This window comes from Andrographis paniculata, unplaced genomic scaffold (assembly GCF_009805555.1).
Source record: "Andrographis paniculata isolate CXL003 unplaced genomic scaffold, ASM980555v1 Contig56END, whole genome shotgun sequence".
Taxonomy (NCBI): domain Eukaryota; kingdom Viridiplantae; phylum Streptophyta; class Magnoliopsida; order Lamiales; family Acanthaceae; genus Andrographis; species Andrographis paniculata.
Window position 1 is genome coordinate 71,094 of NW_026137591.1, and position 24,790 is coordinate 95,883.

A 24,790-nucleotide genomic window follows, 5' to 3' on the forward strand; every position below is an offset into this window, starting at 1 on the left:
GTGTTAGTCATAGATGATAATGCGATGAAAAATTAAGATATTAAATTAACATTGTGTTTACACAACAAAACTATAAACAAATTCTTGTTACTTATGAACACTTTTCTTGTTCCTTATAAATACATTTCTTGTTGCTTACAAATTATCATTACGATACTACTTTTAGTTTTTACAACCTATAAATAGATATATCAAATAAAATATGTCCAAAATAAAATCGAAGGCAAAATTTAATTTTTGAAAATTAATAGGAGAAACCAAACAATCAAAGCCTTAAGCAAAACTCCTTGTTCTTGTTTGTAATTGCACAAATAAAACCAAACATATTCTGCGAGGCTTAAAGCACATCCATGATTCTAAATCCGATTTAGTTGATTAAGTCAATCGACTCTAGACAGTGACGATTCTAACTGAATGCTCGATGGACAACCATCAACAATAGTAGTGGCTTCTCTCCAATAGCAGAGAGTGATGCAATTTTTAAGCGGAAAAGCATAATTCAGAGACGACTTTTTTGATGATTTGAACGAACAACAACGGTCGAATAGTGATGCATGTAATCTTCTTTCTGATCTTCTCCAGGCAAACACGAATGAAAAACTCCAGACAACATTGAATTGTTTCTTCCTCATATTCGATTCCTTTGGTGTTTTGGTCTATGGTAAAACATGGTTGATTTGGGATATAATATTTTATCATATCGATATTATATTGAAAATTTGTTATAATAGATATTTATACCTGAGTATACCAATATATTGAATATCAAAATAAATTACGATATTTTTGGTATATACAAAAATATCAATTTATATATTATTATCATACCAAAAAAATTCAATAAATTTCAATAGTTTTGTTTTTTTTTTTTTTTTTTTTGGATATTGTGTATGTATATATATATTATATTTTGTATTTTTTCTCCCCTATAAGAAATTATAAATATTTAATACTACCTCCGTTCCATAAGACCGGTACCGTTTGCGTTTGCATCATTGTGTTTAATATTAAAAATACTATTATATTTATATAATTTATTTCGCAAATGTCATTGTATTTGTATTAGAAGAGACTAATAGAAATATTTTTGTATTTTTTTTCTTAATTTGTACTCCTTCCGTCCTAGATACCGTGTCTGCTACACTGTAGACACGGTATTTTAGGAGGGGTGTAATTAGTAGATAATTAAGAGTGTATTAATAAAAATAATTATTCTATAATATAAATAATTATAAATTAAAATTAAGATAACTAATTATTTTAATTAAAATTAAAAAAAAAATAAAAAATTTAAAATGAGATTAAAGTGTTTAATCATTTTCCAAAAAGGAAAGTGACATGGTATGTGGGACGGACAGAAACGACAACGTGGACATAGTATTTGGGACAGAGGGAGTACTGCGTATTAATATAATAATTAATATTAAAGATGCACATTAAAAAAAAAAAAAAAAAAAAAGCCAATCATACTCCTGTGTATCTTTGAAAAAACTATTATTTGATAAATAATATAAAAAAGGCAAAATTGTCCATAACTCACTTGTGGTTTCGAAACTCAGCGTAAATTCTCTCTCTACTTAAAAAATTGCATGACGTCCCCTTATACTTTAAAAAATGTTGCATGAAACCACTTTGTGGTTTCGAAACTCAGCATAAATCCCCATTTTACTTTAAAAAATTGCATGACGCTCACTTATACTTTCAAAAATATTGCATAAAACCCCAGATCTTACGCTGAATTTCGAAATCACATGAGAGTTATAAGCAAATTTACCTATAAAAAACTCTAAAAATATATTTTGTTTGGACATGAAAATTTAGGTAGTACAGGTTAATTATTTAGATAGCAAAATTAATTATTTAATGAATTTTAATTTTTTTTTTGAATATGTGTTTAAATATTTCTATGTTATATCTCAGTAAAATATATATGATACAAATATTATTATTATTTTTTTTGATGATATTTGTTAAACACATTATTTTTTTTTTTTGATGATATTTGTTAAGTGTGTTTAATAGTGATAAATTTATAAAAAATAAAAAGAAATTATCGATGAACAAAAAAGATAATAGATCCCGGACAAAGAGAGTATTTGTAAACAACACTAAGGCTGCTGATATATGTGGATTATATCACTATGTTCTTTCCTTGAATTGCAATTTCCAAAAAAAAATTAATTAAAACACATAATATTTTATAAAAAATCAAAAAGTAAAAAAAGAAAAATATTTAAATACTCTTTACAAAAATTTAAAAAGTCAAATATTTAATTTAATATTTAATATTAAAAATATTTTTATATTTATATAATTTTTTTTTTGTATAAATATCTTTTATATTATATATTTTATAATTTTAACACAATTACTCATACTATATGCTAAATATTATTTTTTTCTAAAAACACCGAATGAAACGAAACATATATATATATATATATATATCGACGTAAATAAACCCTAACCACATTTTGAGATCACCATTTCCCGTTCAAAGCAAATTGGACCAAATTACGATCGAATTGGGCCGAAAATAGTCTCGAATATGAATCATTCAGAAGCTATAAATCCAATAAATGCACCTGTTTGAAATGAACGCACGATCCAGTCCACCAAACACAGACAATTGCTTTCTGAGTAATTTCTTCGTCGACAACCGGGGGAGTGACCTTCGAATGCCTGTCATTTCATTTTATTGGCTGAAGTAATCCCACGAAGAAATAACCCAATGGTTTCGTTTCGGCTTTTCTTCGTATTTCTCTCTCTCTCAAGCGGCAAGGGCATCGGCAATTCTCTTTCAGGGGCAGGGGCAGGGGCAGAGTGGGTAATAATATAAATGAAATACGACTACTAATTAATAAAAATAAGAATAAGAGGAAGGAAAAGAAAAGAAAAGAAAAAGAAATGACCTACCCAACCCAACCCAGCACACCCCCACTCCCACCGCCCAATATATAATGAAGGCAGGGCAGGGCTGGGCAGGCAGGGCGTGCTTTGTGCAGACGGATGAACAAAAAGGATAGCCATATGATCCATCCATACCAACACAACACTTCGATATATTGAAACACGCAGCCCCCTCCGAAAATTCTTACCTCTTTCCTTTTCGTCCAGTTCCGCACCTCGGACTCAAATCGCAGATTCTGTTGTTAACACTTGCCCTTTCTTTCTCCTTTTCCTTGAAAAACGGTAAACCCCGTTCAAGGTAACAATAATATGCCATGAGTATTTTCACTGAAGATCTGTTGTTGATGGGTTGATTGGATTGGATTCTTAACTAGTTTTGTCCGTATTTTGTCTTCGATTCTCCTGTTTCTTCTGTTTCTGTGATACGATCTGTATTTTTGGCTGTGTGAATTCCTCATTTTTATTTACCATGTACTGTTATTTTTATTAAATGCACGATGGCTGTCTACCATTCAAGCTTCTTTGAATTATCGGAAACTCAGTCGATTTATTTCTTCGATTATGTATGTATGTATGTATATATATATTTGTTTGTCTGATCTTATTTCCATCTATCTGCTTGTTTTTTAAGAGAATTTCTTATAAGGATTTCGCACCTGGCCTTTTTGTATAGGTTACAATTCATGATTTTAAGTAACTGTAGATATTGGCGATTCTGTTCTTGTTTTCTTCTGTTTTCTCCTTTCCGTAACCGGTTTTTCGATGATATATTCATCTATGCCCTACCTTTTGTTTTTAACATCCTACTTTGAAGCACGCGTTCAAGTTAGATCGACATCACCGTCATTCACTGGACGTTTTTCTAAAAGTCTTACCCTTTATACAGACATTCTTTAAACTCATGTCCTTTTGTCATGCTGGCTTGATTTATTTGTCAAATTATTGTTTGTAATATTTTCTGATATGTTTAATTTTATGCCTTGCCGATTTGATTCCTGTCTTGATAAAGCAGAATCTTATGTTCTTCATGGCTATTCTTACGTGAAGATTCTGAGCGCAAGGGGGGCTGTGAGTGTGAGGTGAGTTGCATGGGTGAGGATGCCAGAATTGCGTAGCGGAGCACGGAGATCAAAACGGCTTGGTGATCTCCAGCCTGCCCCTCAGCCCACCAATCAAGAAGAAAATTTTCTTGCACCTGCTCAGAATAGAACCAGGAGGAGGGGAAGAGGGAGAGGCAATGCAACAGCTGTAGCAAAAGGACCTTCTGCAGCAACACCCACTAGACCAACTGCCGCAGGAAGAGGCAGAGGGGTTAGGTTGATAGATTTAGACCCAGAGCCACCTTGTGAGGTTCTTCCTCAAGCTGTTGGTGTTGGTGCTGGGGCTGGAACTGCGGAACCTGCTTATAATAGAATAGAGGGAGTCGCAGATAAGGAAATTGCCATGGATGGTGGGAGCGCTGATAAAGTAGTCGGAGTTGAAGAAGAAGCCAGTACTACTCCGGTGCCCGAGAGGGTAATCTTTCTTTTTCTTTATATCCTCATTCTTTTTTTATTAAGCTGCTTGGTATTATGAGTGCAGTTGATATGGTTCTTGGTTTTTCCTAGTTTTTGTTATTAAGATATTTCAGTTTATTCAACTTTGTTTGTTGGGGACAGGTGCAAGTGGGCAATTCTCCAATGTATAAAACAGAAAGGAAATTAGGTAAGGGTGGATTTGGCCAAGTTTACGTTGGCAGAAGGGTTAGTGGTGGCACAGAAAGAACGGGACCAGATGCAATTGAGGTGTCATTCGCAGATAACTATTGATAGTTGGAATAATCAGTAATACTATATCTTGCTGTTAAACTTAATTAAAATATTGTCTTGTGTAGGTAGCATTGAAGTTTGAACACCGAAATAGCAAGGGTTGCAATTATGGCCCTCCATATGAGTGGCAGGTGTACAAGTAAGTCTGTATTATGTTTTGAGGGCATTCTAATTCTTCTTATTTTCAAATGCTCATGTTGGTTTTTGTCTTGTTATATTCAAAGCACCCTGAATGGATGTTATGGAATCCCATGGGTGCACTATAAGGGTCGTCAAGGAGATTTTTACATTCTGGTCAGTTTTGATTACTTTCAGGTAGCCTTAAAAAATTTCTTGTTTTATTACTAATGAATAAATCTTCAGGTAATGGACATGCTTGGGCCCAGTCTTTGGGATGTTTGGAACTCTTTGGGACAGTCGTAAGATCCGCTTCCTTATCTTTAATCCTACAATTCCTATTGATCACACTATCTCTGGCACGGAATCTGGCCAAACAAATCTCCATTATATTTATATTATCCTTTAATACGACATGTTTCCTTGTTTGATGTTGAACACTTTAAACAGGATGTCTCCAAATATGGTTGCCTGCATTGCAGCTGAAGCTATTTCGATTCTTGAAAAGCTTCATATGAAGGGGTAAAACATCCTCATTCTTTTTACCATCACATTTAAAATAAGCTTAGTTGAAACAGTACGACCCTTATAATCTTGGTTTATATATTTTGCTTCTGAATTGCCTCTATCTTTTCAGTACATATTGAATCATTAATTTATCATTTATCCAGATTTGTGCATGGAGATGTAAAACCAGAGAATTTTTTACTGGGTCAGCCTGGAACAGCTGATGAGAAGAAGCTATTTCTTATTGATCTTGGTTTGGGTATGATGCTCTACTCTATTCTTTTTTTTTCCCCTTTTAATCATTGATTGCCCATGCTTCTAATCTTTTGATATGCAGCTTCCAGGTGGAAAGATGCATCATCTGGTCAGCATGTTGACTATGATCAAAGACCAGATATATTCAGGTTTGTGAATTTTGCTTTGAAAAAAGTTGTTGGATGTTTCTTTCTCAGTTGTGATTAATAAACCCTGAATGCTCCCAGAGGCACAATAAGGTATGCAAGTGTGCATGCACACTTGGGTCGCACTGGAAGTCGGAGGGATGATCTTGAATCTCTGGCATACACACTGATATTTCTCATAAAGGGAAGGTTACCATGGCAAGGTTATCAGGTGATTGGCTGGATTGCTTCTTATTCATCTGGAATTTATTTCAAATTAGACTTATCATGTTCTTCCTAACGTTTGGTGATGGCAGGGCGACAACAAGAGTTTTTTAGTATGCAAAAAGAAGATGGCGACTTCTCCAGAATTGATGTGTTGCTTTTGCCCTGCTCCATTCAAACAGTTTCTTGAGGCTGTTACTAATATGAAGTTTGATGAGGAGCCAAATTACTCTAAGCTGATCTCCTTTTTTGAAAGTCTCATTGAACCATGCACGACACTGAGACCAATTAGAATTGATGGGGCTCTTAAGGTAGAATAAAAGCTCTTTGTAATTCTGCTATTCGAGTAGGCATAAATCTTTATTGACATCCGATGACTTTGTGAGTGTTACCTGTTTTTATGGATATTGGCACCTTGGGAGTCTTGCAATGCAGGTTACAAGCGCCAACAGAGCCAACCTCACACAAGAAACATACCAGTGCTTAACAAATGGATTTTAATCTCGTTTCATTTGTATGGACTTATATTTAACTTCCATCTCTTGTATAGGTTGGCCAAAAGCGTGGGAGATTACTTATTAACTTGGAAGAGGATGAACAACCAAAGAAGAAAGTACGCCTGGGTAGTCCTGCTACGCAGTGGATTTCTGTGTATAATGCACGTCGGCCCATGAAGCAAAGGTCACTCACTAATCATACATATTATTCTGCTGAAACTTCCCGCTAGTATGCTACAAATTTTTTAGTGTAATTTTCTCTAAGGCGCAAGCAAACCCCACAAATATGTTGAGAAAATGATAATAGAAATGAATTATCTTATTTAATTCTATGAAAATATTTTTAAGGACCGTGTGAATAGAGAACCTACCAATGAACCCTGCTATAGTCTTATTATTTGATAAGGTATTCAGTGAGATTGTCCCCTGCTTTTCTATTAAAATAATCTAGAAATTATGATGATTTTGCATAAGGGCTGTAATCCAGCTTACAAGGTGGGTTTGCTTTGGCTCTTTCTAGAATTTTATCCTGTCTTTTTCTCAAAGCGTTGGTTTAATATGAATATGGATGCAAGCTCCAAGCTATAACTAAACTGGAGCTAGCATAAGATTTTAGTTTTTTATGAAACAGCATTCTAGTTGGAATGAATGTATTTGTTGGCATTTCACAAGAACAATAAAGGCATCCTTACTTAACAAATTTGTTGCTGAATTGTAATAGAGCTAAAAGGATCTCCACAAATATTCAAAGGCCATTTGGCTTATTTTCTAGTGATAACATGGATGTATTTACACTTGTGTGTTCTTCACATTGTTGCTCTTCTTCATTGTGAGCACTTATTTGGTTTCTTTATTAGATTCTACTATTTTTGAAATCCTATGCCACAAGCTCATACATACTACTGAAGCTAACATTTCAATCAAAGAAAAGTAAGCAAAATGAAAAAGAATAAAGCGAATGATATATTTGCTAATAATTTAAGAAGTATTTGTCCTTTTGAATGACTGATGACATGTTTCGAAGGCTTTTCCCTTTTGTATGATAGTTAGGCTGGTCGAACTTGCACAGCTCTAAATGAAGATTTTACTTTTACTTTTGTGGCTGGAGAAAATTTAAACATTCGCAATGTGCAAATTAACATTTCATGGATATGGTTGGGCAATTTATTAACTTGACGAAAATTAGAGAATTTGACATAATTCCAACTAGTATACATTGTGCACACCACTAAGCAATTTAACCATCTCCTTTCACGCACAATAGGATGGAAGTTTGGTTGTGCATGTTAACTTATGGAAGATCTTTGAGGAATTTGAATATCTTTATTAGATTCCAGGGTGTATTGGATGTGTTTCCTTAACCAGTTCTGTATAATTTGCCATATTTTTTCTTCCATAGCAGTCATTACATCAAAGAACTGATTCATTTTTAAATCCTAGCACTTCCAAAACACCAAACCACTCCCAAACACATCCAAAGAAAACCTAATTGATGCTTAGATACTTAATTGTTTAAATATTGCTGAAAATCGGAACTAAGTGTAATTTGGCTCTCATCTCACAAGTGATGCATTGTGCGAAATTGAGTTGACCAGAAATATTCCTATTTTGCATGTATATATTTCTCAATCCTAGTGCTTACTCCCTCTATAATTATTTGTGTGGTATAACTTCATTTTATTTGGTGTTTTGTTTTTTTTGGTAGATACCACTATAATGTTGCAGATTCAAGACTCCATCAGCATGTCGAGAAGGGTAATGAAGATGGCTTGTATATTAGCTGTGTGGCTTCTGCTGCTAATCTTTGGGCCTTGATCATGGATGCGGGAACAGGTTTCTCGTCACAGGTCTATGAGCTTTCAGCTGTTTTTCTTCACAAGGTTAGGCATCTTGCTTATATTTGGTACCATTAATTTGTGATATCACCCTTCAAGTTGGACATACTTGGCCATCTGAATGATAGTATCGTTTGCTTTATGTCAGGATTGGATTATGGAACAATGGGAAAAAAACTATTACATCAGTTCTATAGCTGGTGCAGCTAATGGGAGTTCATTGGTTGTTATGTCTAAAGGTTGGTCGAAGTTACTCTATTCAGCATGTTCTTCGTGTGTGGAATCTCTGTCCCTCATCCTGCCCATAGTTTCACATTTTTTATTATGATATTCTATTCTTCAGTGCATTCCCATCTGAAAAATGCACAATGTGCATAACTGAAGCTGTGAAGGCTGATGTTGCAATAATCATATGTGATAGGCTAATGATATGGTATGATAATTTTGGCTAGGAACTCCATACACCCAACAGTCTTATAAAGTTAGTGAATCATTTCCATTCAAGTGGATTAATAAAAAGTGGAAAGAAGGCTTTCATGTTACTTCCATGACTACAGCTGGCAGTCGCTGGGGTGTAGTAATGTCCAGAAATTCCGGATATTCAGAGCAGGTAAGGGTTTTATGTGTATCGGTTAAGACATTTCTTTTTCTTTTTGATTTTTTATATATATAATATATATGTGCAAATGAAATATTCCTTAAGCGGTCTTCACTGGTTTGTCTGGGTCTTAGGTTGTTGAGCTTGATTTTCTCTATCCTAGTGAGGGAATCCATCGCAGATGGGAAAGTGGGTATAGAATAACTTCAATGGCTGCTACTGCTGATCAAGCAGCTTTCATACTTAGCATTCCCAGACGGAAGATGGTGGATGAGACACAGGAGACTCTTCGCACGTCAGCATTTCCAAGCAACCATGTGAAGGTACACTGGCTAAGCTTCTCTCAACCTTTTCTATAAACATCATGTCAGGAGTTTAATGCCTAGTAGGGTGAGAGCAATTATTTTGGTTGATGTCTTCCATACTGTTCTGTAGTTTACATTAAAAAGCTGTGGATGAGAAACATTCAAATAGGACAATAGGGTCTGTGTTATTGTTTGCAAATTATTTTCTCCAAAGTTGTAAGTAGCAATGTGCAGCTGGCTGATTAGAGCTTCCCATTTTGTATTACAGGAAAAGTGGTCCAAGAATCTCTACATTGCATCAATATGTTATGGTCGTACTGTCTGTTGAAGCTGTTGAGTACCTGTATTTGTTTTGAAGATGGGGTCAAAATTTCAAAAGCTGAGATCCTCAGCTTTAGATCTCATACACTTGGGCAAAATTAAGCGAGTCTGGATGACCGCCTTTTATAGCCTGTAAAAATTACCTCTTGTGTTCTCTTTTAAATGTGACAAGTACCCTGGGAAAAGATTATGTAACTGGCTAGTGGGTGGGACATAAGCTGGGGGTGACAAAATATTATTATGTTGTGAGCCTATGTTTTTGCACGGGGAATTGTAATGGGAGTCGAGTTCTTAAGTCTTTGATCCCTGGCTTGTAATATTATGAAATTCCAATTGTGGGGAGAAGTATGTGGATGCTATTCTATCTGGTGTGGATGTGGTTGGGTTGATGCTGAGAGATTGATTGCATCGATCAAATATTTAGGTTCGACGCAGCATCTATTTGTTTTGTTTTGTAAGGCTTGGTTGCTTTTAAAAAAACAGTTTCTACATGTTTGCATTGATTTTTGTCCAAAAAATAAGCAAAAGATTTATTTTTTAAGCTAATCCAGATGAGTCTAACGAGGGTTTGGATAATAATTTTTTTCAAATTTATTTAACAAATTTTAGTTATTGAATAATTTTTAGTTGTTTATCAATAAAAAGTCAATTGTTTGATAAATTAGTTTTTTTTAAATAATTTATCGGCTTCAAAAAATTAATTTATGATAAATTATATAACCTAATTTTAGAATAATTTTTATATTTTAATTTTCTTTAATTTTATTTTTTAAAAATTATTATTTATTTCACAATTTTAAATAATTAATAACTAAAAATTTTAATATTTTTAAATCTAAAATAACATAAATGAAAATTTTAAAAAATAAAATATAAATATCTCCACTCATCATTTTAATATAAACTATTAATATTATAATTTTACTAAATATTTTAATACAGCCAACCAAGCAAAGTTCATTTTATTTTTTAAAAAATATTAAATTAAATATTTATTTTTTATTTATTATATATTACTCTAAAATTTATTTGTACATTTAAATATCATATCATGTCAATATTTTATATCATATTCAATAATTATTTTAATTCAAAATTTTATTATTAAGAACAAAACCAAATAAGTAAACACACATTATGCTTTTTGTAATTAAGTAAACGAGATTGCACAGTAAAATATAACAATAAATATTGTACAACTTTTAACATAATACTCCATATACTACTTAGTATATAATTTACCCTAATAAAAATAAAGCAATTAGCGCAGAGAGAGATGGTGTTCAACAGCCCCTTCGTCGTGGGGGTGGCGAGGGTATCGGCGGATGCCTGCCAATACATCGCGTGCAACCCAGAACGGTTGGGTAGCGATCAGGTCCTCTACCTCCTCTTCTGCTTCCCCTTTCAGCAGCTCCACCGCCTCGCCCTTTGTCTGTGGACGTTCTTATGTCCCCCTTCCCCCAACAACCCTTATCTCACCTCTTCTTCATCCCTCGATTCTGCTGATATGGAGGAAGAATCCCACTCTGATTGAATGTCTGTGGAACCCTAATACCTTATAAGTTTCTCTATTTTCCTTTTTCCTATTATTTTTTTTCCATCATTATTGTTAGTAGTAACTTAGTGTTGGTCTTTATATCATGTTTTAAGGCGTAGAGAATACATTCAAGGCTTCGTTCCTGAGCACACGAGGAGCTCACATGATCTGATGCCAAGCACAAAACTATGTATATGAAAAATAGTAACATCACAAGGTACTCGCTGCCTTGGCTTAAGCACCTATGTTTCTCTGATGATTTCTACCCTTTGTTAGATCATACAGGTTGTCTGTGTATCTTGATATTTTGAAGATCTATGTAAGCACGGTTTTGTGATAATTTTTATTGTCATTTCTTGATCTTCATCGGGTGAAATAAGGAGATTTTTAGAACACCTTATTATTGCGTGATTGTGAATTAGTTTACATTGTGATTTTATGAATGAATAGAAAATGATAAATATTGACTTAATTTCTACTGCTAACTTGTATGAATTATACATCATACAAGCTGCTGTGTCATTCAAATGGTCTGCACTTGAATTGACTTCTTTGCCACATCAAACTTGCTGACAATACTGGGTTAAATATTGATTTGTACGCAAGTTAAGTCAGATTTTCATTTCCTCGAAAATGGCCTATTCATGTAGACAAATTTAGATCCCCCGATGTCCCATTTCCATTGTTAGGGCACTTGCAGGATGAAAGGAAGCACTGTGGACCTGGGAGGCCATGTCCACTTGAGCTGAGCATCCATTACAACCTTTCCCAACCAACCAACCGTTATGTGGATTTTCATCTAGATCCCCATGTCCTCAGCCACCAGAATTTCTCTGCTTGTGATTGCTGGTTCGCACCCATTTCTTATCATTATGCATGAATTTCTTGTTCCCACTGTATGAAGTCAATAATAAAAGATGCTACATTTGGACTGCTTTTGTAGTTGAATGTACATGGAATTAATTAAGTTATTCCAATTGTCACGGGTCAAGGCAGCACTGACAACCTATTTTCCTTGTGGTACTGATGAGCAGTAGATATAAAGATGGTGCATTGCTGTTCTATTTGGATTCTTTAGTTACTACTTGCCAAACATTTGATATCATGATTTCCATGGTTACATGAGTGGGAGGGAATTGTAATGGTGATGGTTAATGACGGAGAACATTTATTTTGTTTTTTATGGTAAGTGGTGTATTGCACTCACTTTGTCATTACAAGTCTAGGAAAGATTATGAGATTTCTAGGTGTCAATTTGTAGGTGTTTGTGCTGATCATAATGATGCTAACCTAAATAATGATGTGCTAGGGCTCTCGGAGGGGGAATATTTTATGATTGTTCATCAAGCTAATTTTAGAACAACTTTTGGTTACTCGGATCTTGACTTTGTGATTTACTTGACTCATGGTATTGAGTTTGACTTGTCAGAATTTGGGTTGTTGATTCCTGTCTAGGCAATTTAAGCATTGTATCAATGAAACATATCAGTCCTAACTGATTGTTGCCCTTCACCAGAACAAGCAGATGCGTATAGGAGAGGCCTTCTATAGGTGTCGCAACAACGTCCCACAAATTAAATCTTTTGAGTGTTCCATAACCTGCACCTCTTGATGCCTTTGTCAATAGTAAAAGAAGTCTGGATATAATCTTGGAATGTAACTTGTTAATGATCTGCAAAATTGAGGTGGTATAGCCGTATTTGTATTACGTGCTATAGTCACTGTGTTTGCATTATGCATATCTACATAACTTCAAGAAGCATGTTTCTGTTTCTCTGTGGATTGAACTTATGATATTTAATATAAGCATCAGTAGTAGGGTGGTTGGATGCATCCGAATGTAGAGGTATATGTATATCTTTCGAGAAGCCTGATAAAATCTCAACTGAGATTTATGTACCAGCATAGCATATTCATGAAACTACTATCTTGAGTTTGGCTGGTCAAATAATGGTAACGTGCAATGTGAATCCAAAAGAGAATGAAGAATGCTATTGCATTCTGATTCATATTCGTGTTTTGCTGACACCAGTCATAGTTTCTTGAATTTTATTAGAAATAGGATAAGCACTTGCCCTTTTGGTGCCTTCTCTGGAAGCAGAATCGTCTACTAGGGAGACACATTTGTTTGTTTGCCTCTTGAATTTTATGAGAATTATTTTTACTTCTCTGTAAAGAAAAATGGTACTCCTTCCACTGAAGGATTTATATTGTCAATGGTGTTGTGTGTGGGTTTGTTTAAATGGAAATGATACTCCTTCCACCCAAGGTTTAGTATTATTGATAATTATTGTGTGCACTGCTACGTGTCCTTGCTGGTTTTGCTTGCTGTAACCGGCTAGTGTTGCTCTCTTTAAGAAGTTCAAAATCAGCCGTGGAATGTAATTCAACAATAGTACACATAGATAGCATAAGAGCTGCTGCATATGACTGATGGTTTTTAAACAATACGAAGAAGGATTGGACTGAGGGGTGCAAAGTGCAACCAGAACCGTCTATACATTTGTAGGCTCTTTTGTTGCTGAGATAGTATTTGTTCAGTCCAGCCGCCATTCCAGTCCCTGTTACAGGGTTTGATTGGATGTAATTTGCTAGTTTGATGGATTGTAAAAATTTAGTTGAATAATATTTTGTTTTAATGTAAATGTGGGACAACCACAACCGATAGCATATTTATATGTACTAGACAATATATGAAATATAAATATCCAGAACATTAGACATATATTTACAACGTACATATAAAAGAGGCACACATTAAAATGTTTGTTATATATTTATATGTTATTTATAGAACTTTTATATGCTAATTGAGATAATCAGTATGATGTTGATAAATTTCCAATAAGCACTATAATTGAAGTGGCTATACAATAATTTTTTAATGTAATTTTATTAAGTAAAACATAAATATTGATTTGATATTTTTAAGTGAAAAAATAGATTATAAGTTGTATTTTATTTCTTCTAAAATCTGTTAGTAAAGTAAAGCATGAAATACAAGATGGCACTGTATCCTATAAAAAAGGAAGACAATATATACACTCTCTGTGAGACGTCTTGTTGGGAATTGTATGGGAATTAAAAAATAATAATATAATTAAAAGTGGGTATAAAGTAGAATATAAAAGACTAGAAATACTTTTGTTTTTTTTTAAGATTTTAAAAAATAGGTTAGAGTAATAATTAGGAGTACTTTAGAAAAGTAGGAATAATTTTATTATAAAATAAGAGAATAAGACGATTGTTTTGAGACGAATAAAATAAAAAAATTGTTTTGAGACGAATAAAATAAAAAAATAAGACAATTCTTTTGGAATTTTGTAGGCTTCAAGGCTCAAAATTTGATGTTTAATATATGGCTCAATCCAAGCTCGTCAATTCTTTGCCCATTAATTCATTTATAGTAATTAGAGTCCAAAATTCTTTTCAACATATTTGCATTGCCGATATGGAATAGAATTCTTTTGCCTTTATCTCAATTTTTCTCTTCTTTCCGTTTCACTTTGGATTTTCTGTAGATGGCGATTTGAGCGCGAAACCATTGCTGCGGGAACACCGAACAGCCTCTGACACTTAATATGTAGGTTCTCTTCTTTTCTTTCCATTTTCATTTCACTTACCAAACAAAATTCTAACAAAATCTGCTCACCTTTTATCTCTTTGCTTTTACTCCCTTCTCGTTCATCTCTCCCCATTTCAATTCTACAACTTCAGCTCTTTCATCAACCAAAAATCTTTCTCAAACTTACCGATAGCACAGGGAATCTTGCTCGTCGACGGACTACGTATGGTCAGCGCCAAGTTGTTGTTATTGAACGGCATATTTCACCGGGCGGGCGCAGGAACTTGGGTGGAGGCGAAGAAGGAACTTGGGTGGAGGTGAAGAAGAAAGAAAAAGCGAAAAAAACATAAACAAAAACAAAAAAACAAATCAAAGAACATAACGGTGAGGAAGAGGGATATGGAAAAACTGTTTGTTAGGGCAAAGTTTTAAATAAAATAAATATTTTATAATAATAATATAATTAAAAATTATTATATATTTATAAAAAAAATAATATAGTAATATTAGTAAATATTTATTGATAATATATTAGAATAATATTAATATATTAGTAAATTATTTTTTACTAAATTATAAATTTATATCAAATTAATTATTACCCATCACATCATTATCTATCAAAACCTCAAATTCAAACAAAATCTACTAAGGGTGTGTTTGTTTGAAGGATTTTGGTGGATTTCCACTATTCATCCAATTTTTTTTCCCCAAAAACATCAAATCAAACACCTATTTTTCATTTTTTATATTATACTAAAAATCAATTTTACATTCAAAACATCACATCAAACCCTATTTATATCACATCATACAACTATTCAAATTCAAAATTTTTACTATTCAAATCCCAACTCAAAATCCAAACCCCCAAACAAACACACCCTAAATGAAAAGAATGCAATTTTTCAAAACTATACGAAAATTTAAATTAAATCCAAATTCAAATCAAACCTTTCCAAACCAAATCCAAATAAACATAACCATACGATTCAAAGAACTGTAATTTTTCTTTTTACGCACGCCTTTAGAAAATTTACTTTGACCAACCGGGTAGATAAAAAAAAATAGTAGCAGCAGCTGTATTTGACGCAATGACCGCCTAGTGCACCTTCTGTATTACCGAAACTTGCCAATTAAAAGATTTGTCTCATGTTTATTATTGTTGGTCAACATATTCCGTGATAGAATTCATCAGTAAGGATGGCCATAGAGTTAGTTCATGACGGATTTTGAAAACTTTATAATCCGCTATATTAAAAAATTGTAAGTTCTAAAACTTGCTATTGTTATTGGTTGACATTTCGGTTCCAAGTTCTCGGCCATACTCCGTCACATGCGTGCGAGTCTCTATCATATACGGTTGATTGACGACATATGTCTTGGTGCAGGTACATGTTTCGTATGATTCTCTCTCATATTGTATGGTGGCGTGTTAGCACAGGAGACGGCTGGTCTAGGTCTCAGCGCAGGCGTGGCCTAGGCGCCGGGCGTGTTAGCTTCAAGACACGTTACATATGGTATCAGAGCGGACTTTGACGGTGGTGGCGAACGAAGCGACAAAGCGGGGCACTGCTAGGGGGAGGAGCATGCCTGTGGGCATGTCAAAGATGAACACGTTCCAAGGGAACTGGACATTTCAGAGTAGAGAGCTCCCAAAGTAGGGGAGTACGCTCGATGGTACTGGGCACGTCAAGGAAGAGCATGTCCTAAGGCAACTGGATATTCCAAGAGGGGAGTGCTCCCAAGGTGGAAGAGTATACTCGATGTTGCTGGAGGGCCAAGAGGGCCGAACATTGTTCGTGAGGGAAAAATCACGTTAAGAATGATATTTGGGCGAAAATTGCACATTTTGCAACACAAAATGTCCTGGATGGTGTGCGGAGACGACCGGCGGAACGTGGGTCGCATGTGGGGTGTCCCTGGTAAAAGACCTCGTTGGCTGTTGATGAGCACAAAAGAGTGAGGATATGCAGAAAAGGGTCAACTGAGTGACGTCGGAGGCATACTGAGAGTGCAAGAAACAATGTCATTGCACTTGAATAGCATCGCACGAGGGCGTTTTCGACTTGAAGTGGGGGAATATTGTCACGGGTTGAGGGTTTAGGGTTTGGGGTTTGGGTTTTTTTTTTAAAAAAAAACTATATAGCAACGGCTGCACCAAGAGTAGGCTGCCTATGTGCCCGAACGGGATCAAGCCATACGTAGTTCTATAGATACAAGCTATACAGTCTCAGTAAAGCAATCAGAGAAGACAAGCTAGTAGTCTAAGTATCAAAGCCTAAAGCAATATGCCTAAGGCATCGAAATCAAATACTAAGCTATCAAGTCTAAATGTCATCAATCAAGGCTAAGTCAATAATCAAGGAATAGAGAGAAGCCTACTACCTAAAACGGAAGGTCGGGAGACCGTCAGCATCCGCTCGAATGAGGCCTTAAATCGACGAAGGAATACCTGAAGGGAGAAGTGTCCTCTCCATCGGGAGAGAAACCGTCTAAGTCTTTAAGGCATCTGCGACGCGGTTCCCCTCTCTATACACATAAAGCATCGCTGGAGAGTCCAGTGGCTCATCTTGGTGGAGATCAGAGATATTCATGCCGTCGAGTCTGTCTCGATCCATAACGGCATCAATTCTCGATCAATCGCTATCCCTACTCCAGCCGGAATCCCTGTCAGCTCTGCCAAAGTGTTCGTCGCCTGCGGAATCGGAGTCTGAAATGCAATAAGTACTACCCTGGCTAAATCTCGGATAATTCCAGCCGCTCCTGTTGCTCCAGGATTGCCAAGCGAAGCATCATCGGTGTTCAGCTTTAACTATCCCAGAGACGGTGCCTCCCATCGCACCAAAAACAGAGGCCGAGGAATCAAATGGGGGTATCGAAATCCAAGACGATTTGTTATATGAACGTAAGAGAATTCTAGCTAGCCAAAGAGTTTGCAAGTGTGAATGAATATGCCAGATGATCCTCTCGGAAGATACACGAAGCCCCTTGTGCTTCGCATCGTTTCGAGCAATCCAGATGAACCATAATATCAACAACGGAACATACGCCCTGATACTCTGAAAGTGTGCTGAAGAAAGCCTCCACGAAGACACAAGTAGATGTAGTGTATGTGTCTGGCAAAGATAATCTGAAAAGTGCCGCAAAGTGCTCCCACACTCGTCGGGCAACCTCCGAACCAATAAAGAGATGTGAGATAGTCTCCATCTCCATACAACAACAATGACATCGCGAAACAATCGAAACGCCATAATGCTGAAGGATCTCATATGTCAGTATCCGTCAGCGAAATAATCTCCATAAAAAGACTGACATCGTCGGAGTAAAAAGGCGCGACCATAATATCCATGAAAGCCAACTCCGTACCCCCGTATCACGGCAAAGCTCGCAAGCCGAAGAAGTCGTAAATGTGCCAGATGGCGCAGCCATCCAACTCATCCGGTCCTCTGACTGTCTATCGATAAGAACCTCCATAACACGTTGAACTAGTGACTCCAGAAGATAAGCACGTAAACGCTCAACATCTCATGACCCAGCCATCCATATATCCCGGACCAGTATCGGCGGTGGCGGCCGTCTATCCCCCGGAAGGTCGAAAGGGGCTGCTTTCCGAACCATCTATCCTTCCAAAAATATCACTCCCCTCGACCCAGAGTCCAATATATCTGCAATTGGACCTCATCCCTAACACGGAACAAGCGCTTCCACACCGGGCTGTCGTATATCCGACAAGGAGCACTACCCGGGAAGGAATCACGAAAGTATTTGTGCCGCATCGTCTGCGCCCACAAAGAGGAACCCTCACGAAGCTTCCACCAAAGCTTCATAGAGAAAGCATGAACTATATCCGATAAGCGCTTAACTCCCAAACCACCCTCGTCCTGTAGCCGTGCCGCATCCGTCCACGAAATCCAATGACGGTGGCGGTGACCATGATACGAGCCCCAAAGAAATGCGCACAGATCTGCTCAACCTCACGAAGGATCGACTGTGGATGATGCAAAACCTGAAGCAAGCATAGTGGTAGGGACAAAAGTGTGCTCTGGATAAGCTGTAATCAACCGCCATGTGATAAGACAGCCCGATCCCAATGGCTCAAGTATCTCCGAAGCTTCCCTAGAAGCTCCTCATACAAAATGCTCCCCTGATTCCCCACATAGAGGGGCGCACCAAGATAAGTAAGTTGGAGGTCAGCCACTCTGAAGCCCGTGACTGACTGAAGCTGCTCCCGAACCTCCTGATAACTCTTGATTTTGTCATATTTTATAGCTTATATTTATTTATTTATGTCGAATTTTGATATTATTTATGTTAATTTATTCTAATAATTGTATTCATTTCATCTTGTTTGTATAATATTAAATTATTAGTTTTTAAGTGTAATTTATAATTATTTTGGTATATAAATTAAATTAATTGATGTATTTTTTGAATAAGTATTATTTAATTTTAACTAAATTAATTTTATTTAATAAGTATTATTTATTTAAATAAATATTTATTAGATGTTCATTATTTATATAGATGAAATAATGCTTGAAAACTCATATGAGAGTCCAAAACTTGCCTTAAAAAATGAAAAAATGGCTTCAGAAGCGAAAAAAACAGTCACTGTCGTGGAAGTCAACAAAAGTCAACAGTCAACGCCAGAAAGTCAATGCGCAAAAGTCAAAGTCAACCAAGCGCGGAAGACAAGTGACGGCTGGCGCGGAAGACAAGCGACGGCTGACGCGGAAGGCAAGCGAGCGCAGAAAGCGAGCGGCGGCTGTATTTATGAGCGCGGAAGGCAAACGACGGCTGACGCAGAAGGCAAGCGAGCGCGGAAGGCAAGCGAGCGCGGAAAGCGAGCGGCGGCTGTATTTATGAGCGCGGAAGATAAGCGACGGCTGCGCGGACTCCATGAGCGGCGGCTGCATTAATTCTCGCTGCAATCATTGCCTGTATTTACTGCTCTGCACCCCCAGCTCCTGCATTTATTTCAGCCCTGCATTTATTTTTGCACTCTCTTAGCTCCTATATTAAATTCCTGCACTACTTTTTAGCAATTTTTTTGCTATTTTTGTGTAATTTTTATTGTAGAACCTTCTAGAAAATAGGTAGTTATTAGTAGTTATATTAGTAGGTATTTTTAGAGGTAGTTATTTATGGTTATTTTTAGAGATAGTTAGTAGTTATTTTTAGAAGTAGTTATTCATGGGCGGTTGTAACCGCGAAGCTTCTAAAAGTTTTTTCCCCTATAAATATCCCCTCTAATTGTACCATACATATATATACACCATATATTCACAATAATATACATTCCATACACTCCATTTTCTCCATTTCTTTTCTCCCATATTTTTATCTAGTTTAATAATACAATATCTTTGGTTTTGTGTCGCGAGCAAACTGATTTTCTCCCCTTTTTTTCTTTTAATTCCTGCATATTATTTTAGCTAGTAAAATCCTATCATATTTCTCCGCCTCACCTTCACCCAAAAATTCCATGTTCGATTTGAATTGTTCAAGTTGGATTTTGACAAGGTTGTGGAAGGGCGGTAGAAGAATCGACTATTTCAGCCCTATTTCGTGCCAAAAGCAGATTCCGGGTAGTTCAACGTAGCTAAGTACGCGGGAGCCTTGTCGACCTGCTTAGTTGCTGTTTTGAATTCGATTCCGATTAAAGAGAGGTATCAGAGGGGTAGAGCCACTAGCGGAACGGTTGGAAGAATAATTCATGGGGCATAGGCGGTGGTCTATTGGGTCACAGAAATATCTAGTGACAGTAGATTTTCTTGCTTATAATGTTCTTCGCCGGGTGTCGCTGAAGCCTCGTTGTAAATCCCCTAAGGTCAAGTACCAACCGAGTCGAGAATCGGCTTAAACGAGCAAATGCGATCACACTCATTTCTCTGTGCCGCCCCGCAATTATACATATATTTTTCGCTATCACGCCATCGTCATCCCGTTCATTTCATCCATGGAAATCTAGCCATTAAGGAACACAAAAGTTAGACACAAACGCCTCGCTTCATCCTTTTCGAGATACGTATATTTTATCGCTTTTTAGTTAGGTTTAATTTTTGCAATTTATCTTTTCAGCTTCTTCGATTGCATTAACTCATTGCACTTTTTCTAATTAAATATAGGATATTCGCATATTCCCTGAGTTCGACCCGGACACTCACCGGTTAAAGAGATTTTTTTATTTTTGACGAAGAATTTTGGAGTTACTACACGGACACGCACGACACTATTTTCATTTTACACATATATGTTTTTTTGTATCTTAAATGATATTTTAAAAATATCTTCAAAAATCTTCGATCACCTCCCCCGGACATCGTCGACATTGGGAGGGCGATCTCCATGTTGCTGATAGGCTAGGATTTCGATATCCCCCTCCGATTCCTCGACCTCCGATCATGGTGCGTTGGGAGGCATCGTCTCCGGGATGATTCAAACTTAACACAGATGGTGCATCGCTTGGCAATCCCGGAGTAGCTGGAGTGGCAAGCATTATTCGGGATTCGACAGGTGCAATACTTGTGGCATTTTAGGTTCCGATTTCACATGCGATGAACACTCTGGCAGAGCTGACGGCGATTCAGATGAGAGTTGGGATAGCGATTGATTGAGGATTGATGCCATTATGGATCGAGAGGGACTCGAAGGCATGTATATCTTTGATCTTCTCCACGATGAGTCATTGGTCGCTTCAGAGGTGCCTTCTTGTTCTTCGCATACGATTACGGGATACGACTTGGCGGATCTCGCACATATATAGGGAAGGGAACCATGTCGTGGATATTTTAGCGACGATGGCGATCTCCCTTCCGACTGAGCGGATACTACTTCCGGCGGATCTTCCCCGGGCGACTACAGGCCTCCTTCGAGCGGATGCAGATGGACTTCCGAGCTTTCGTTTCAGGTAGCAGGCTTCATCTTGTTATACTTGACTTTACTTTGATTATTGATACTTAGGCTTGATAGACTTAGTGTTGGTTGATATTGATGGCTTAGGCAGTTAGCCTTAGGATTTATACTTTGATTACCTAGGCCGGTCATGCGTGTTTGTTTCATTAGACTATGTAGCTCTACTAAGAACTACGTATGACTTGATCCTGTTCGGGTACGTAGGCAGCCCACTTTGGGTGCAACCATTGCCATATAGAAAAAAAAACCCTAAACCCGTCGTAGCCACCGGAAATTGCCCCCGATCAAATACCCGACGCTTGGAGAATTTATTTTCCGGCCATCTTCTGGCCAAAACTCCATTTTCATTGGTCTTGTCATCATTTACAACCCCCTAAAACTAGCTTCCCGTCGCCTGAATTAGCCTACCGGTGCTGGCCTGAGAATGACGTTATCCGCCGTACCTCGATTCTCCGTTCGTGGTGTTCCCGATGTCGGCTGCTTCATGTTTCTCCGTCATTGAGTTCGCCATCCGTGATAGCCTCCGAGCCCTAACCGTCGTGCCTGAAGGTTGTCTCAATCGTCCGGCGGAATCTCGCCGGAGTTATACGATTCCCAGTGCTCCCAAACCAGACGTCCGATCATCAATTTTTCTTTTCCATTGAGTTTATCTGGCCCTGGAAACCTCATACTGTGATCGTCATTGTCGGAAGATCCCCCTAGACCGTCGTCGAAGCAGTAACCGTCACCGGAGGTTAAGATCTCACAACTCCGACGTCCAATTGCAAATTTGATTCCACCATGGTAGTCGCAGCCCCCAAAAACCCCCTTGCCACCCTTGTTGCCGCCGGTGGTCGCCTTCTGGTCGGAACAGTAACTTCGCCGGAGTTACAGGATAGTAGAGGCTCCGATTCCGGTTGTTCTGGTACTCCAATCGCTGAGATCTCATTGAATATGAATTCTCCACCCTTGAAAACCATAAATACTAGCCAGGCGTCGCCGAAAAACGATGGTAAGGAGGTGGTGGTGCATGGCCATGGCTCTCGTCGGAATATTGGTTTCCAGCCAAGTTCTTCGTCTAACCATCGAATGGAGGTTCCTGATGAATTTGTGGTCCCAAAAAACCCCAGGCCATGGTCCCCACACCTCATAACCGTCCCATGCTGATTTGTGGTCCCCGGCTCCGATCCACAGTGTCTCCTCCGCTTCTAGCAATCTAGCCAGAATCTCGCCGTGCTGATGGCACAGGTGAATTCCTGGACCCCGAAAACCCCAGAGTAGTGCTGCCCAACTCATCGCCACGTCGCCCGATCGTCGCCGGTGAGATTCGATCCCAACAGTTCCCCTGTTGCCGGCTGCTCCCTCGCCGCCGTCCCCCCTCCGGCAGCAGCTGCTGTTGTGGCCCCGATGGGACTTCAGTCCGGGGCCCTACCCCCTCGTACCACAGTTTGGGGTGGGAGGTCATTTGCGGATGTTGTTTCGGGAGTTTCGTCGGAATTTTGATTGGATGTCGATGGTCCATTTTCATTCATGGAAGGGCCTTGACCAGTTAATGTAGGTGCATGGTTTAATTTTGATGATGAGGTTCCATGTCTCCGGTTTACTACGGCGGAGACGTCGAGGTACGTCATAGCGTGATTTAGTCGGGAGGTTCCCGATAAGTTATTCGTCATGGCGTGATTTAGTTGATGCATTTACTAGCTTTAGATTGTTGGGGCGGTATGAGCTTTATCGTTTATACCATAGACATATTATCATTCATCTGTCGGATAGTCGTGATTATACTAGTCTGTTGATCCGTGGCCTTTGGATGGTGCGGGGGCACTAATGCACGTCTTTAAATGGACACCAGAGTTTAAGGCCTCGGAGGATCCTTCTATTTTCCCGGTGTGGGTGACTTTCCCACAGTTTCTGCTGCATATGTATTACCGGGACATGCTTTATGATTGCTTTGAGGCTAACGACGCCTTTGATAGTTGATACTCTGACGACTAGGAGAGACAGGTGCTTTCATGCACGAGTTTGTCGAGGATGTCGCGGAGTCCTCGTGTAGACTTGATTCTAGTCGAGATGAGCGTTCTTCGTCTTTTGATATGGAGTTAGATGATTCACCGCTTATCAAGGATGGTACTTCGCCATCCTGGTTTGATGTATTAGCTCTTTCCCCCATGGAGATGAGAGTTTTAATTAAAACACATAATATTTTATAAAAAAAATCAAAAAGTAAAAAAGGAAAAATATTCAAATACTCATTACAAAAATTTAAAAAGTCAAATATTTAACTTAATATTAAATATTATATATTTACATTTTACTTAAAATTAAAAATATTTTTATATTTGTATAATTTTTTTTTTTACAAATATCTTTCATATTATATATTTTATAATTTTGACACAATTTCTCATACTACATGCTAAATATTATTTTATCTAAAAACACCGAATGAAACGAAACATATACATATATTTATATACTAGTACTCGTGAAAGCGCGCTACACCGCGCCACTCGTTCGTTTGTTTCATTTTTTTATAAGGAAGAAGTTGTTATATTGTGTAATTTAATCAACGAAAGAAAAATGAAAGAAAGAAATATATATTTTTTATATATGTGCAACCAATCAATTTAAAAAATATATATATTTGTTTGGATAATTTTTTTTTCTATTTTATTAAAAAATTATTCTCTAAAAAATGATATATATATAAATTATTTTTATATATATATATTTTTTTATATCTGTGCAACCAACCAATTTTTTTTTAAAAAATTATTTTTCTTTGGATAATTTTTTTTTCTATTTTATTAAAAAATTATTCTCTACAAAATGATATATATACTGAATTGGTTGGATGACAAGAGGAGAACCCTCCAGTAGTAGATAATCGGTTGGGATAGAAAAGGGAGAGAAAAAAATATAATCAATTATAAAAAATAATATCATAAAATATATACAATTTAACCGTAATGTCTAATCAATACTTAGCCATCCACATCCACACTCCACGGACGCCACAACCGCCCTCGCATTCTTCTCTTCCTTCGGATGCCGCAGCCGCACCTGCTCCCGCACACATAGGTTCTCCATCTTCCTCCCATTTCTTTCCTTTCTCCTCATTTACTCCTTTTTTCTTCTTCTTCTGCTGCGCGCCTGCCTGCCCCTGCCATGGTAAGACGGCCAAACAACCATCCGTCCAGACGACGGAGCAACCAAAGAAACAGACGATTAACCGGTCGCCCAATCAAACGACCAACTGACCGCCCTTTTACGCGACTGAACCACCGT

At 37.3% G+C, this 24,790-nt stretch overlaps 1 protein-coding gene across 7 annotated transcripts in view; it reads left to right on the plus strand.

The window, feature by feature from the left end:
- The window catches only part of LOC127256571 (casein kinase 1-like protein HD16), a 30,010-nt gene extending 20,077 nt beyond the window's left edge, over positions 1 to 9,933 (plus strand). For 2 of the 7 annotated variants that reach the window (XM_051282649.1, XM_051282645.1), the window contains exons 2-17: positions 3,958 to 4,425; positions 4,569 to 4,694; positions 4,784 to 4,857; positions 4,943 to 5,012; positions 5,082 to 5,137; positions 5,286 to 5,357; positions 5,507 to 5,601; positions 5,680 to 5,746; positions 5,825 to 5,954; positions 6,040 to 6,258; positions 6,498 to 6,628; positions 8,150 to 8,324; positions 8,428 to 8,518; positions 8,732 to 8,889; positions 9,012 to 9,200; positions 9,451 to 9,933. In XM_051282649.1, the coding sequence (XP_051138606.1) occupies positions 4,009 to 4,425; positions 4,569 to 4,694; positions 4,784 to 4,857; positions 4,943 to 5,012; positions 5,082 to 5,137; positions 5,286 to 5,357; positions 5,507 to 5,601; positions 5,680 to 5,746; positions 5,825 to 5,954; positions 6,040 to 6,258; positions 6,498 to 6,628; positions 8,150 to 8,324; positions 8,428 to 8,518; positions 8,732 to 8,889; positions 9,012 to 9,200; positions 9,451 to 9,510 (2,130 nt within the window). In that variant the 5' untranslated portion in view covers positions 3,958 to 4,008 and the 3' untranslated portion in view covers positions 9,511 to 9,933. Of the gene's footprint in view, positions 1 to 2,921; positions 3,209 to 3,922; positions 4,426 to 4,568; positions 4,695 to 4,783; positions 4,858 to 4,942; positions 5,013 to 5,081; positions 5,138 to 5,285; positions 5,358 to 5,506; positions 5,602 to 5,679; positions 5,747 to 5,824; positions 5,955 to 6,039; positions 6,259 to 6,497; positions 6,629 to 8,149; positions 8,325 to 8,427; positions 8,519 to 8,731; positions 8,890 to 9,011; positions 9,201 to 9,450 lie in introns of those variants that run through there. The other 5 variants (XM_051282646.1, XM_051282648.1, XM_051282642.1 and 2 more) reach the window with 5 other exon arrangements.
- The last annotated feature ends 14,857 nt before the right edge of the window (positions 9,934 to 24,790 follow it).